We start from the raw sequence: 15,466 nt of genomic DNA, 5'->3' as shown, positions 1-15,466 counted from the left end.
CTATACTCGTTACTCACCCTCGTAAAGACATTATATTTTAATTGAAATTTATTGATTTAATATAATTATATTTAAAATTATACATTATAATTATTAAATAAATTAAATGACACATAAATATATTTATATACTTTAAGAGTTATAAAAAATACATTCATAATTTGAATTAATTATACAGAAACAACATTTTCGACTTTTGGATATTCCCACTTATATTTTTACCATCAAATAACACTCATCGTTTGACCTTTCGTGTTTTATTTCTAAATAAACATCACATCAATGTTCGTCAATCAACATCACACGTAATAACGTCTGTCGGTTGTACAAAACGTTGTATAATGCCGGTACTAGGACTTATTGTGATATTTATTTAAGTGGTTTAAATTTTCTTTTAAAAACACTCTATTCCACGGTAAGTTATAATAAAAAATTCTCATTATAATATTTATTATAATATAAAATTATAAATTAAAAATATTCTCATTATAATATTTATATCAACGTGACATGAAAGGCTTGATTATCTTAAATCCAAAACCTAATTTTCCGGTTGAATTATATATTAAAAATTCATGGATTGGTATATCATAGTATTTCCGGATATCTTACGAACATACTGGAGTCCTGCATTAATAAGACAAAGAATTCTTCTACTTTATATTGATGTTATCAAAGATTGTCACTAATGCATTTCTGAAAAATTTCTTGAGTTAAATCATAACTTTTTTTTTTTGTATACCGATGTAAGAAATTTAAGAATATTTACTTCCTAATAGGTAATGTCAAATAATAATATAACTAGATATAAAACAATTCAAACAATTTTTTAATGTGATTCATGGATTCTAGGATATTATTTTTCATAATGATGTATGTACTATATATATATACATTATCATACTTTGCAGTAATCGTGATTATCAGGGAAGGAAAAATTTATTACGAAAATAATTGAAAAATACAAAAATATAATCTTAAATAGTAGTAGATTTGAAAGGTTATATCGGCCACTTAAATATTAATAAAAAACTTGAGACCATTATTAGCAATAAGGTCAGACATTGGTAATTTGTAATGAGTCTGACATTATACTAGTGAGATATACTAAATTTACAAACAAATGCCTTAAGGTGACAGTAGAATAAGGAAATTACGCAAAGTATGCACGCAACAAGTGTAAATTTGCGGTCCACTGTTTGACGACAAATCTGTGAAATTGACCCACTTTTTACAAAGGCGTGTTAAGTGTTTAAATTCAAATATTTTTATACCTTTGTGAAATTGATGAATGTAACGGATGTTAAATTGTTTAGCAAAGTTTAAGCATAGCACGTATTTTATACCACTTACATAAATTCAAATTGATATTAGAATTATAATTTCAAAAGTCGCCATCTTTTGATTAGACAAAACGGGATCGAGTCGTGTATATAGGTAACAGAGATGACTCTGTAGTACTGCAAAGTTCAAATAGATGGCGCTAGCTGTCACAATTCATATAATATTTTGAATAAATTAATAGATAAAAGCTTTGTAACACTAAATTCCTCCTATGTTCATAAATCATATAAGAATATATACACGCAAATATTATATAAAACTATTTGAAATGATTTTAATACCGTAATTAGTAGCTATTTGTATAAGCTGACGTTTATGCACAATTAACCGCGGTGCGTCGGATACCGTCATTTTACTCTTAACGGCCAATTATCCTTGAAATTGACATAGTTTCAAGCAGCCTTACAGTATGCTTCTTGTTTTACGACTAATTTACATATCAGGCTGTTTAATTTTATAGCTCTAACGTATAGGTTATTTTATTGGCCAATATATTTATGTTTATCCTTTTTTATATAAAAATATGTTAAAACAGGATGCTCGAAGGCCGTTTAAAATATTTATAGCTTTTTCAAGGCTTTCGTAGGAATAAATAATTTATATACAATAACTATCTGGTAATAATAATAATTTAATTCTGATAAATTGTCAAGATTTGAGGCTAAATATCATTTATAATTATAGTTTAACAAAATTGTGATATAAATAAATTTCAACAGAGCTACAAAGAAAAAGATGCCGGCAAGGTGGTTTTATACACTACCACAATGGGTATCGTGAGGAACACCTACCAGAGATGCGTGCTGGTGAAGAAGATTCTCCGCAACCTACTGGTGAAGTACGAGGAGCGAGACGTGTTCATGAGCACGGAGTACCAGGATGAGATCCGGGATAGGATGAGAAGCGAGGAAATACTTGTGCCTCAACTGTTCATTGATGGCCAGCACGTTGGGGTATGTAACGTATATATAAATTTTTAGATATAAAAAGTATATTCGTGTTTTTTTTTCTATTTGAAAAAGTTTAAAAGAGTACACCAACCATATAAGATTGGTTGAAAGTATACTTTTTAAAAGGGAGGCAATTCCTACTGTTAAAATGACATATATATTTTGAAAATTATCTGTAAAAGAATGTTACTTCTAGTCCCAAGTACCTTAGGATAATCAGGAGAACGAAGATATGTTTAAGGGTATAAATTATGCCAAATAACACAATTTTTATGTCATATTATGCCACATTTACCAATTATGCCCCTTCAAAGTTGAGACAAAAGACTATTGTAATTAACACACAAAAAGTAAACTAAATCACTCTTTTCGGAATTTTTATTGATGTGTCAAAAAGGAATAATAAAATCTACATGTATGTTGAAAGGAACGTGAAAGCATCGGCTTCATATTTAAATTCAAAAAGGACTTAATATGTCCATTGAATGTAAAATATTAGCATATTTTCTATAAACTTAAATTTCATTTCACAAAGGCTCGATGTTACGTTCTAATGCTCAAAAATTTTACACAAGTTTTTAGTAAACACTTAACATAAAATGAAAATTTCATTAAACGAAATAGGTATTTTTTAGCGGAAAATTACATTACCACACGATGAAAGTTAAAACTTTAGCCTGGTGAAGTCTGCTAAGTTTCCGGGCTCAGTAAATCTATATTTTTTTTTATAACCGGGTTGCTTTTATTACTTTCCTTTAGGTACCGTGTTTGTGACCCAACTAAAAAACCTTTAAGCGTGATATCGTATACATAAGAAACATATTTTATGTTTGCTTTCATTGAGATATCATTTAATACAATATTTTGCTCACACATTGATAATAAAAAGAACGCTTTAATTCTTTACAAAATTCAGTAGATATAGCAAACAAATAAGTAATTAAATTGATCTTGTATGGGCTTTCTATGTCGAAACTAGATTGTGAGCGCTTAACAGGCTTTCAGTGTGCTGAAACACTTTGTCTAGTTAACGTTAATTACAATTTGATTTTGAATGTGAAATTTTTAGAGAAATTTCTGCGAATTGCTAACATGGTCATATTTATTTCATTAAAAATGAAATACACTTTAGAAAGACGTAATATATATATATATATTATTTTCGCGAGCGATCCCAACACTCAGTAATATTAACACAATGACGATTAAAAGCATTTTAGCTAATGAATTGAAGTAATTCGTTAGGACATGCTATCCCATCATCTTTTTTATTTCGTATATAATTAAAAAATATATATATAACAATATCTCTGGTTAAGAAAACTTTGTTTTATATTTTTTTCTAACAAAGATAGTCGTCAATCCGCCTATATTGATTGTATATTTTTTATTTTAATAGTAGTTTTTGAATCTCTAAAAAAATTTATATACAATACGTCCTATATTACGTATAACGGAACATTACAGCTTAATTCTATAAAATTAAATGTACATTATAATTTTTGTATCTTAAATCAATGTGATCATGACATCAAAACTATTATGAAGCTGTATAAGATAACAGAAACAAGTACGTCTTTATTTTTTTCCAAAAAGTCTTTACTTTATTCCTTGTTTTCAAAGTGCAAATGTAAAATTTATTTCTAATCTAGAATCCAAATGTTTCAAACTATTATATCTGTGTTATATGTATATATATATATATATATATATATATATATATATATATATATATAGCCGTTACATATTTCATAGTATATCATTTCATTTCATAGTTTCATTAAAATTTTTATACTTTCATTTTGTAGATCTAGGACCCACTTATTGTCTAGACTCGTATTTTTATTTACAAAACTATAACCTTAGTACCAGCTTGTGCCAGTCTCTGCAAATTCCAGTCAATTTTTATCCCAATTTTTTTAACGATAAGGTTGTTATTACATTATTATAACTTGACATTTAAATTACCTTTCAGCGATAAATATTTTTAAATCGTGACTGCACTATATTGTTCTGTATAAATAAACTGCAGATATGAAACAAGATAATTTTATTTATATATATGTATATAATTAAATAATATATATCCAATTTATATATGAAGTAACATTAATCCGTTGCAACCATCTGATAAAACTATTTCACACTTAGCTACAACTTGGTAGGGTTGTCACATAACATAGGTAATTATTTTGTATATATTTCATTTATTACATTCAATCTTATTTGGTAAAGAATAGACGTGTCATATAAAACATATATAAACATAGTACATATTGGATTTTATTTATTTTAATTATATATAAACGGCCAACCCTATATCAAACGCTAGATCCCACCAACATTCCATAGCCACACGCTTCCTTGAAATTTGTTGGAAAGATAAGATACTTCTCCAGTTCGTCCTCCCCTTAACATTTATCGTGTTAACATACAAAAAATATATTTAATGTATAACATTTTTCTATTATGCATTATAAAGCGTGTGCATTCACCATAAGGAGTTCCGGACAACAATATTGGAATAACAATAGTTTTCTACGTACAGTTCAAACGAGATACTCTTAACCTTTGTACTGCTATCATTTTTAGAGTGGGATCTAAAATACTTAACTCTGAATCGATACACACTGAACTAACACTCATACATGTTCTCATGCACAAACAGAGATAGTATTGATATAATTTCTACTGTAGAATTATTTGATTCTGTATACTTGAAAATGTTTTAATATAACTTTCATAACATGATTAACTATAGTCATTATAATACATAGGATCATATTACAAAATTATGGCAATTTTCTCACCTGTTGATCGGTTATCCCACTTATAAAACTATTTTAGCTTTATTGCTTTGTTTTCTTACAAATGTTTCTTAAGGATTGTTTTTATTTCATGCATTATCATTTTTCATGCATTCACTCGTCTTCCATCTCATGCCACTGGTTTGAAAGTTTTTTTCAAATAACATCAGTACATATAGTAGACTAGTAAAGAATAAAATGAAAATGTCTTAAATATATACAAGATTGTACATAAATTCATAATACATTAATATGTTTAAAATGTCATTAGATTTCAATAACTTTGTATGAAATACAATTTGCTTTGAGGCAAACAAATTACATTTTTGATATAAATTTTTATTTTATTTCCATTCTTTCTAGCTGTGTTAAGTTTTTTTTAATGAAATTTATTCGTAACAGTTCCAATGGGCCATAGATTACTGAATAGAGTAAATTACATTATATGGAACGGTTAGAAATTACGTACGACGGATAGACTGACAGTGACGTGTGTTGAATTTAAATGAGACAATTCTGTGGAAGAATGAAAATGTATCAGGTGAAGCCAGGTTATGATGTTGCAGAGATGAATAGTTTTCTCTCACGCAATAATCTTTTCTTGTTCTTCATTTTGTTTTATTATTTCGATTTCATTATATATATATATATATATATATATATATATATGTGTGTGTGTGTGTGTGTGTGTGTGTGTTATGTAAAATCTTTATAAGTATTATTAGAAATGATAGTAATATTTTCTTGTCAAACATATAGATATTTAAACATTAAAATGTCATATTGTTTTATACCGTTCGCTTATTTGTTATTTATTTTATACATTTATACGTGTGTAGTTCCTATTACTAGTTACGTTAAAAAAATACGTCACACTTTTTTCTCATTCGTTTATTCATTTGATTTTATTATGGAAGTCTTATAAATATTATATCAAAAAAGGGACAAATTTTTACGATTAGAAATTACTATTATATTTTAAACTGATTATAAAATAAACATGTTTATAGCAAAATTCATAACGCCATTGGGAATCAAAACGAAATTGCATAATTTGAAACATTAATACAACTGAAACGTTTATTAATTGGCTGATAAACCTAACGCTCACCTCCCATTCCCAGCAGTATGTATTGATTATAATCAAACATAATTAGTTGTTAATCAGGCCCTAATAACATAATTGTTAGATATCTTTAAACGAAAGCAGTTTATGAAAGCACGACACGTTTGTCGATGCAATTCTCTAATGGTCACCGGAAGGACGTGGGGCGTTCATACGAAATTAGATCTTATGCCAATAAATTAAAGTGCATCCTTTGCAATATGAAAGCTATTATAAACATCATCGGACGTGTGTCGCATCTCAAAGTGAAATGTGCAAAAAGTGTAAGCTATTTCCTTTACCACTGGACTCGTTTTGTGTTTATCTTTACCATGTTTTTCAAAATCCTTATACTATCTACAATGTGAGCTTCGTAATATTTTGTTAAATTTCTTACACTTATTAAGAAAAACAAACAAAAACATATGTAATCATATAAATTGAATATGTAAATTGTCTAGATAAGTTTGATATGTAAAGGAAATATGGGCTTGTTTAAACAATTTTAGACACAATCGCTCTCGATACTAAAAGAGTGCTGAATTCAATTTAAAATTCAAAGAGAAAATATAAATTAAAAATAATGGTCACGAACGGGAACCGCACCTGTAACCTCCAAAATATGGCATTCCAGTTGTTTTAACAATTTAGCTATCGTGACATCACTCCAGCCGGTGAAATAAGCATTCTAAATAGAAATTATATATTACGTTTTCTTACAAATACGAGTATATTTATCTGCTTTATATTCCACTTAAGGTAATTGAATTCAAGTACAAGCTCAATATTACTTCCTAAAATACAACAACATAATCATGGGACCCCAAAGTTAGTATGCATTATTTACGATTTTTTTGTTTTTAAACCATTAAACGTCTATTATTTTTTACGTTAATTTCAAAGGTTTCAAACTTGTTTTATATTAATATTATTTGTAAGGTATAAAAAGGTATAAAATTTTTAAAACTTTATACTAGAAATTTTCTTAGAAGCTTTGAAACACAATATTTCCGAGACTTTAACATCTACGTCCTTATTTTTCGTTTTAACGTGATATAAAACATCTCTAGTAAAAATCTCTAGACGAATAGGAGGCTTTGTTATAGCTTAATTACAATTTAGTTAATCTAAGACTAATTACATTGTTTAGTCTTAAAGAAGTACTTTAACGAGAGCTTACAAGCAAATTATATAAAATAAAATATAAACGTCTGTCATAGTCGATTTTATTTGTTACGTTGTCTTTTTTACACAGGTACTTATATATTTATATATTAATGGAAAGTACATAAATGTTATCATTCGCAATGTATCACAGTGAAAAAATAAAATGTAAGAATTTAAATGAAAAAAACTCGCGAAAGTCTAGATCTCATTAAAATGTAAAAAGTTTCTGAGCATATCGTTTTGTAAAAATTACATACATTTTATAAAATAATTATTTGATTGTTTTTTTGTTCTGATTATTTAAAAAGGCAGTTTTCGTGTATACCTGCATACGACATATGCTTTAAGTACTGTTACGACAAACAGACAATAACATTATGTATATATATGTGTAGCACGTCTCTCAGTATAATCATATTACTTACCTGCATCTTAAGCATAAACCCCATCCTTAGTTAAAATTTATGTCAAACTGCTATTAGCTGGCAATGCATCAATCATGAGCTCATACATACTAGGCGCTATTATTAATTATTACATATAATATAAATGAAACTAGTATTATTCGGATTTACTACGCGGATTTTATTATTTAAAAACTACATAATCCCGAGGTCACCTCGTCTGCCCGTGATCACGGTTGCTGCAAAGTAACCAAAACGTCGGGATTATGTAGTTTTTAAATAATAAAATCCGCGAAGTAAATCCGAATAATACTAGTTTCATTTAAATGAATACTCGCGAAAATCTTAGATCTCATTATATATAATATATTCTTTAAAAAAATATTAAATTTTTCTCAATACATCAATCCATTTTTGCAAACTTTTGATTTTGCTTTTCCTTTATCATACATTACTCATGGCCTGACTCGGAAGTTTATTATGGCTCAAAGCCTTAATGTTTCATAGATCTACATCAACGCCAAATTTTATTCACCTTGATTTATTTTTACAACAGCCATAAAATCTAGAAATTCCTACATATCATTGTTATTATGGTAGGATAAATAAATTTAATTAGCGAATTTCATAGTTTACAGAAGGCTTGCACGAGTGAAGGCCATTAAAGGGATCATTAGTACGCAAAATACATAATGACAGTAATTAATTTAATTGTACATATATATTTCATTGTTCTTATTACAGGTGAATTTTATACACTTTTAAGAATTTAACCAATAATGAATATTTTATACTTTTAATTTGATTAAAAATATTTCCACATACTGTGACATAAAAAATGTGAATGAATTTATTATTTATTAATTTTGGATTTACCGATCTCATGATTTTTCTCTAGTGATGTACTTCTTAACAAAATATATAAAGAAACATCATTCGTCGTTTAAAAACTTTAATTTCAATGATTTGTTCATAGTTTTCAATATAGTCCGTTTACAAAATAGTCTTATATTAATATTTATCAATTACATTAAATTCAAACCTCATCACACTAGACTTGTTAAGTATTTCAATATACCCGAAAGTCAACCGTTTATATCGTGAAATTGGAATTACTTAACAACACCATAATCTTGTATAGATTCAATATTCAGTGTTAAAGCTGATATATTGAAGTAAATATCTCACAGAATCACACACGTCTAAAGGAGAATGTTATTTAATGTCACAGATAAATAACACATGTATGAATAATACACAGATTTTTTGATACTGCCGACGTGATTTCCGTTTATTTAAACTATATAATATATATTGATTTGCGTTTCCGAGTAATTCGTCCCTACAAATATTTTAAATAATAAGTAATTTAGTAAACAGTTACAGGCATCGGACGTTTTTGTAAATTGAATCTTATAAAATGGACAATAGAATCTTTATATTTTATTAACAAACACGTTTTAGGTAAGGAACTTGACCTTCGAAGAAAACTCGTGGCTTCAACATCGATACTATTTAATAGCAAATAAACCCAGAGGAATATGAACCTTAGCCGTTTGTAACAGAAATCTTAAACCCATGAAGACGTTTTAATGTTTACTAAGGGCCATAGAGAAGTTTTTTCCTTTGAAAGTTAATATGACGATAATATTCGATTCTTACAAAGTCATAAATGTCTGAAAAAAAAAACTTCTCAATTAAATTGAACACCTTCAAACTTGTTAGAGTACTACAATAAGACTTTGTCAAAATAAGATACAATAATAAAATAATATATATATATATTTTTTAAACAGGTTGTAAACTGTTTATAATAAATATATATCATTCGTATAAGTTTTCCAATTACAAAACTATAATCACATAAAAAAAAATTGTGATTCTTAATATAAAAACGCAACTATGAAGCAATGCTTTTGAAATTAGGAGACAGTAACATTTAACACCATTCGAAAAAGATCCTTCATGCCCATCAACGAAAACGAAGATGTTGTGCCATCAAAGGTCAAGATAAACTAGCCATTCGTCATGTCTTAACAAAAATAGTCATGCCATCATTCATTATACATTCGATTTTCAATCGTATATCACAAATATAGGTTGTAAATTTAGTTTTTAATTAATCAAAACTTATGATGTCATTGTGTGAGAACGGAATTCACTATTTGAAAGGCGTGTCACATGTATTGTCGGCGAGCAAATGGTATTTTATTGTGTAAGTTGGTTATAATTTTATTTCACAAGTGATGTGTGCTCTGCAAACTGCGAAATAGAGCAAACATGACATAAAAACCCGCTTCTCCGTTACAAAACTAACGTTTTAATAGTAACTACTTTTGTATAACCATGTTTGCTTTCTGTTGAAGCTGTTGTTCTTTCTACTAATTATTTCAACCAACCGTGTACGGGATACGATAAACTCTTGTTTATGAAAAATATTGTCAAATGGTGTCTACGATATAAATATTTATCAGCAATGTATATATTACTAATGATATATGCATACGTTCATAATTTTATATTAAAATAAATTTAAATACAATCTTCGAAGTAGAATTTTTATTATCGCATTTTATACAATCAGACGCTATCCGATCTTTGTATTATAAAACAAAACTACTGTTACTGTAATTATATTATATTACATTACATGTATTTCTCCCAAAAGATTATCAAAAAAAAGGTGACAATAGATGGGCTTGAGAAACGTCATATACCTTTAGAGTAATGTGTCATTGTTGAGTACTGGAAAACATTTAACATTTGTTATTTATACAGTGCTAATGATATATTTATGCGTTAAGTTATATTAATTTTAGTCAGAAGGCAAATTTGATGAGAGATTCACAAATTTGCGAACCGTGATAGAGACAATCAAGTTGTTTTGTAATTTTAACGATACAATGACCTTTGAACCTTACAATAATATGAATGTTAGATAATGTTATGGCACCTCATATATCATCGCTATAAAACTTCCCACGATAAATCTCTCACATGGTGATGCCAGAAGCGGTGACTTGAAAATAATTTTGATTTTTCTCTAAAAACATATTATTCAATGTTTGATAATATGGTCCATTTCAATTAAGTCTAGAGTCACTTCGTCTCACTTTTCTAAGCCGATCAAATACGTTGCTAGATTTGAAGTGATATGCTGTTAGGTAAATATCCATATTTTTTTAATATCATCGCTCATGAGTCACAAATGAACTATATTAGGTACAAAGAAATATCTTTTCCCATTGCAACGTGAGCAGGTATGAGTTGCTATATCCTCTATAAAGATAACCCACGCTCAAAACGTAAAACTTTATCGTTTTTACTTTACTTATAACCTTTAAATTGATATTGGATTTTGTTTATAGGCTACAAACAGTGAGTTTTATTTGTATCATATTTAATAAAAAACAAAATTGTCTCTGAAATTATTAATTTTATTATATCCATGTGGTAAATTCGTATTCCGATCAATATATTATTGTACTAATAAACATTCTCTATAATTCCAGGACGCTGAAACCGTTGAGAAACTCAACGAGAGCGGGGAATTGAGAAAAATGTTGAAACCCTATAAGGTAATTACTACATAATTCGGCATTGGATAGATAAAGGTCAAGTGGAAAGGGGAATAATGAAATGTGACAATCCCCTCTTGTTAGAAATTCATGATCAAATTAATAAAAAAGATGAAGTCAGTTTTATAAGAATTTTATATCTAATATAACTTTAGATGTAAGAAATTTTTAAAGTGATATTTAAAAAATAGTTGAAGATTGTACAGTGAGTTAATGATTTTTTATTCTGAGAGACAACTAAATTATCCTCTTGTAAAATATTTTATTTTCGTATTAAGCCGGCCATAATGACATATTTTCAAATTGTTTGATTGTATCGTAAAGACGTGAAAGTGAACTTGATACTGTAATGATAAATAATGACGGTTATAAATCATTTTCCAATTACGCTTTATTGAGAAAAAAAATATATAATTTCTAAAGCAATTTACTGATTTCATTAAGGCAACATTAAAGTTTCAATGGCTGTCCTTCCCATTATTATTAAATTCGCGTGTCAGTGCAATTGATGGTTAACCCTCGCAATTTGATTTCGTATACTAATAAATACTTTAATAAAATATAAATATTTTTAGGCTGTTCAAATCTTTCGCATTTATAAATGTTTCTTTTCAGAGCCCTGATGCCTGCAACACTTGTCAGGTCTGCGGGGGCTTCAGATTGCTTCCTTGCAGAATTTGCAAGGGATCGAAGAAGAGCCTGCATAGGAACCACTTCACAGCTGAGTTCGTGGCTCTGAAGTGCATGAATTGCGATGAAGTCGGTCTTGTAAGATGTGATGCTTGCTCTTGAAATCATGTGATCGATCAAGTACGTAATAAGAGATAAAAAATTCATCATGAAACAATGAGATTTATATAGTTTCGAGAATGTGTCTGAAATTGAAAATATTTTTTTATGTCATAAATATGTATTTTATATTTTAAACACGTTTTTTATAGCCTTCACTTCTTGAAATTAGTGTAAATATAATTACACTCTTGTAATTGTTTAAGCTTACTGTACGATATTTTTTGCACATATAATTTTTCATATATCTTCTATACTATGAAATAAGATCGACGCAAGATTTGCGTTTTATTATTCTAAGTGTTATTATGTGTAACCCCATTATGTAAAATCATGTAAATGTGATTAAATAGACAAATACTTAGATTAAATAAGAACATGTTATATTGTATTTAGGTACAAAGATGCTTGAACAAGGAAATAATTCTTAAATTCATTTTATAAACAACGTTATTAGGCATAAATGATGTAAAAATTAGGTCATATAGAAATACTCTCTTAAAAAAACTCTTATCACTAACTTTCTACTCTATTTCTAGTTTTTAATTATCGCTAATAACATAGGTGCTGTAGCGACTTCGCTCAAAAATACGGGATTTTAAGTCTGGTAAAGAAATTTAAGTAAATAAATTAGTTAAGTGCATGACTTTCTAAGACTTATTGTAATTAGTATGCCATAAATAAGATGCAATAATTTCTTATTACATATAATAAACTTCTTCGAATTAAGTCTTTTTGTACGTAAGTTGTAGAAAAAAAGCGCTAATTAATGACAGCGCCATCTATCGATACCATACAAGGTAATTACATATTTTTTGATCATTTTTGATTTTAAACCTATTTTGTAATTGAAAATAGAGTTTTAAAATTTATACCGAAAATTATTCGCTTAAATTCTAATAACATTGATAATGTGATATGAAAATATATGGTTGTAACTTTGTAAGGTGCATTGCTGATACAAGTAGCTGCTAAGAAAATTATATGGAATAAATATTTTTTTGTGTATTTTTTGTTTATTTTAGATAACCTATTGGTAGTAATATATAACTGAAATTTTCAGTAGATCAAAGTAGCCGTTAAAAGAGTATGTAACTGAAATATTTTCAACAACTTAAGCAATCATCACAAAACAATACTTGTCTGTTCTATTCATCTATGTAAAATATCAGTTAGAATATATCTTTAGACAGTTTTGACATATTTTGTTATAGATACAAATTTTAATATGTGTTATTGTTAGGACAAATAATAAAAATTTAAAATGTTTTATCACAACGGACAAGTTCAGATAAAATTAAATGAGTTTTATGGTTCCCCTTTTTTTGTAACTTTGACCTTCGAATTCAAAGTATCATTGTGATAAATCTGTTTAATTATAAAATTTTCGACAGATAATAAAAGCACAGAATAAATATTGAAGTTGACATGAATCAAAGTTTTCTTTGAAGCTAAGTGAAGTACATCTAGATAACGACCTGATTTTCAAACAGATGTTCTTCTAAATTAATACTGTTCATTTGACACATGAAAACGCGAAAAAAACTGATCAACACTTCCTTGTATTGGTAAAAGACGCTACCAGTTAAGCTCTGGGTTGAAAAATTATGTAAATTTCCATAACATCTACGTAATACCATTACATTACCAAAACAGTAGTAAATACTGTTTTCGAAGTCACTAAATTTTTGAACATTTTCCTTCTTTAAAGGTTTTTACTTTGAAAAAAGTAACACATAAAAAAAATTCTTAATGAATATAAAATACTTAGCCGTACAATTGTTATCATAATAACTTAAATTCAGAAACATAATAAACAACGCACAGCCTGTTGATGCGGGAAATCAATGTAACAGCACATTCAAACCTATCTGTTGCATTCACACACGACAACGCACACTAGGATACTACAGGAAACGGAATCTACACACACGTACACATTTCAGGGTCTGGTTCACTCACACTGATGTAAAAAGTATGGAGGCTGCAGCTAGGTCGGGAATGACGTCACGACTGGCAAGGTCAATATCACTAGTCCGCCCCTTTCTAACATATAACGGTTTTACGCTGTCTCTTTTTAACTGGCTCGTTCCGTCTAGCCCAGGGATTGCATGCTGTTGTATGTGTGCGTACGTATTATCTTGGGTTCATGTGCGTTATGTAAAATCGACTAAATATGTAATTCCAATAAGGTTTTCCAGAAACCTTGATGTGATATTCAAAATTAAATATTTTTAATTTTATATCACTTTAGGAAACTTTGACATAAATAGATTTAATGAATTTTTGTTATAATCGTATGCAATTTTTAATTATTGTCCTTTTTATGAAGTTAAACATTACCACGTATTTGTACTATTATAAGTCGAATTCCATACTTTTGTATAGATTTTAAAATATTTTTGTGTTTATACAGATCTGAAAAAAATATAAGCGATTGAAGGATTTAAAGATTCAATTTAAATGTCAATAATTACTCAAACTTTAATAAATTACGTAAACTTTATTTCATTTGTGGTAATGCTATAGTTGCAAATACATATTTATTTTTCATTTTGAAATATATGAGCCAATAATGGAACTTGACAAAATGGGCCTATCTGACCACGGAAATTTATTTACACGTAGATTTACTTCTAAGTAGAATTTTGTCAAGATAACATTCCAGCTCAAAATCTTTTAATTTATGAATAGATTGTTTTTATTCTTGCTCCATTGTAAGCACAAGAGCTGTTATTTTTCAATCACCGTCATAACAGTTACCAACAAGGTTTCACTTACTCGTTCTAGCATGGCACTCTTGTTGTTTTAATTAGAGTACCTAAAACATACGTAAGGAAATTTCACAGTTCACGTGATTCTATCACTGAGAGAGTTTATTTTCCTCCCCCTTCATCGAGTGGGTTAACACAAGCATATACTTATACCTATCGCTTCAGTTTCTTTGTAATTGCAGTAGAAGACCGTTATGACTAAAGACCTCTTTTTGTGGAAGTTATCACCAACCAAACTTTACAGCAGGAGACGGCAATGGAGTGTGAAGGCTTTATATTTTTTATCTTTCGTCACCTACTCTAGCGGTTACCCTTCATGAGACCTTGCGCTTTGATCTTGAGTATTTTCTGAAGCAGCCATGTCTTGGTAGCAAATGATCAAAATAAAATGTCAGCGTCTTATGATGAATATATTTACAATTTAAATAGCTACCACAATATCCAGTTTCCACGGAACAAGCCAGTTTCACTTATAGCTCTCGCATATCCTGAACGGTCTTCTTAACGAGACCCTTTTTGTAAGGCGTGACAGTATCTGCCCAAATTGT

At 28.4% G+C, this 15,466-nt stretch overlaps 1 protein-coding gene across 1 annotated transcript in view; it reads left to right on the top strand.

The window, feature by feature from the left end:
• Positions 1–13,152, top strand: part of LOC116774328 (glutaredoxin domain-containing cysteine-rich protein CG31559-like) — a 44,225-nt gene extending 31,073 nt beyond the window's left edge. The window contains exons 3-5 of the mRNA XM_032667029.2: positions 2,064–2,297; positions 11,290–11,355; positions 11,971–13,152. Coding sequence (XP_032522920.1) covers positions 2,064–2,297; positions 11,290–11,355; positions 11,971–12,147 — 477 coding nt within the window. The 3' untranslated portion in view covers positions 12,148–13,152. The remainder of the gene's footprint in view (positions 1–2,063; positions 2,298–11,289; positions 11,356–11,970) is intronic.
• The last annotated feature ends 2,314 nt before the right edge of the window (positions 13,153–15,466 follow it).

Source organism: Danaus plexippus, chromosome 26 (assembly GCF_018135715.1).
Source record: "Danaus plexippus chromosome 26, MEX_DaPlex, whole genome shotgun sequence".
NCBI lineage: Eukaryota > Metazoa > Arthropoda > Insecta > Lepidoptera > Nymphalidae > Danaus > Danaus plexippus.
Note: the sequence above shows the minus strand (reverse complement) of the source record. Positions and strands in the feature narration are given on the sequence as shown.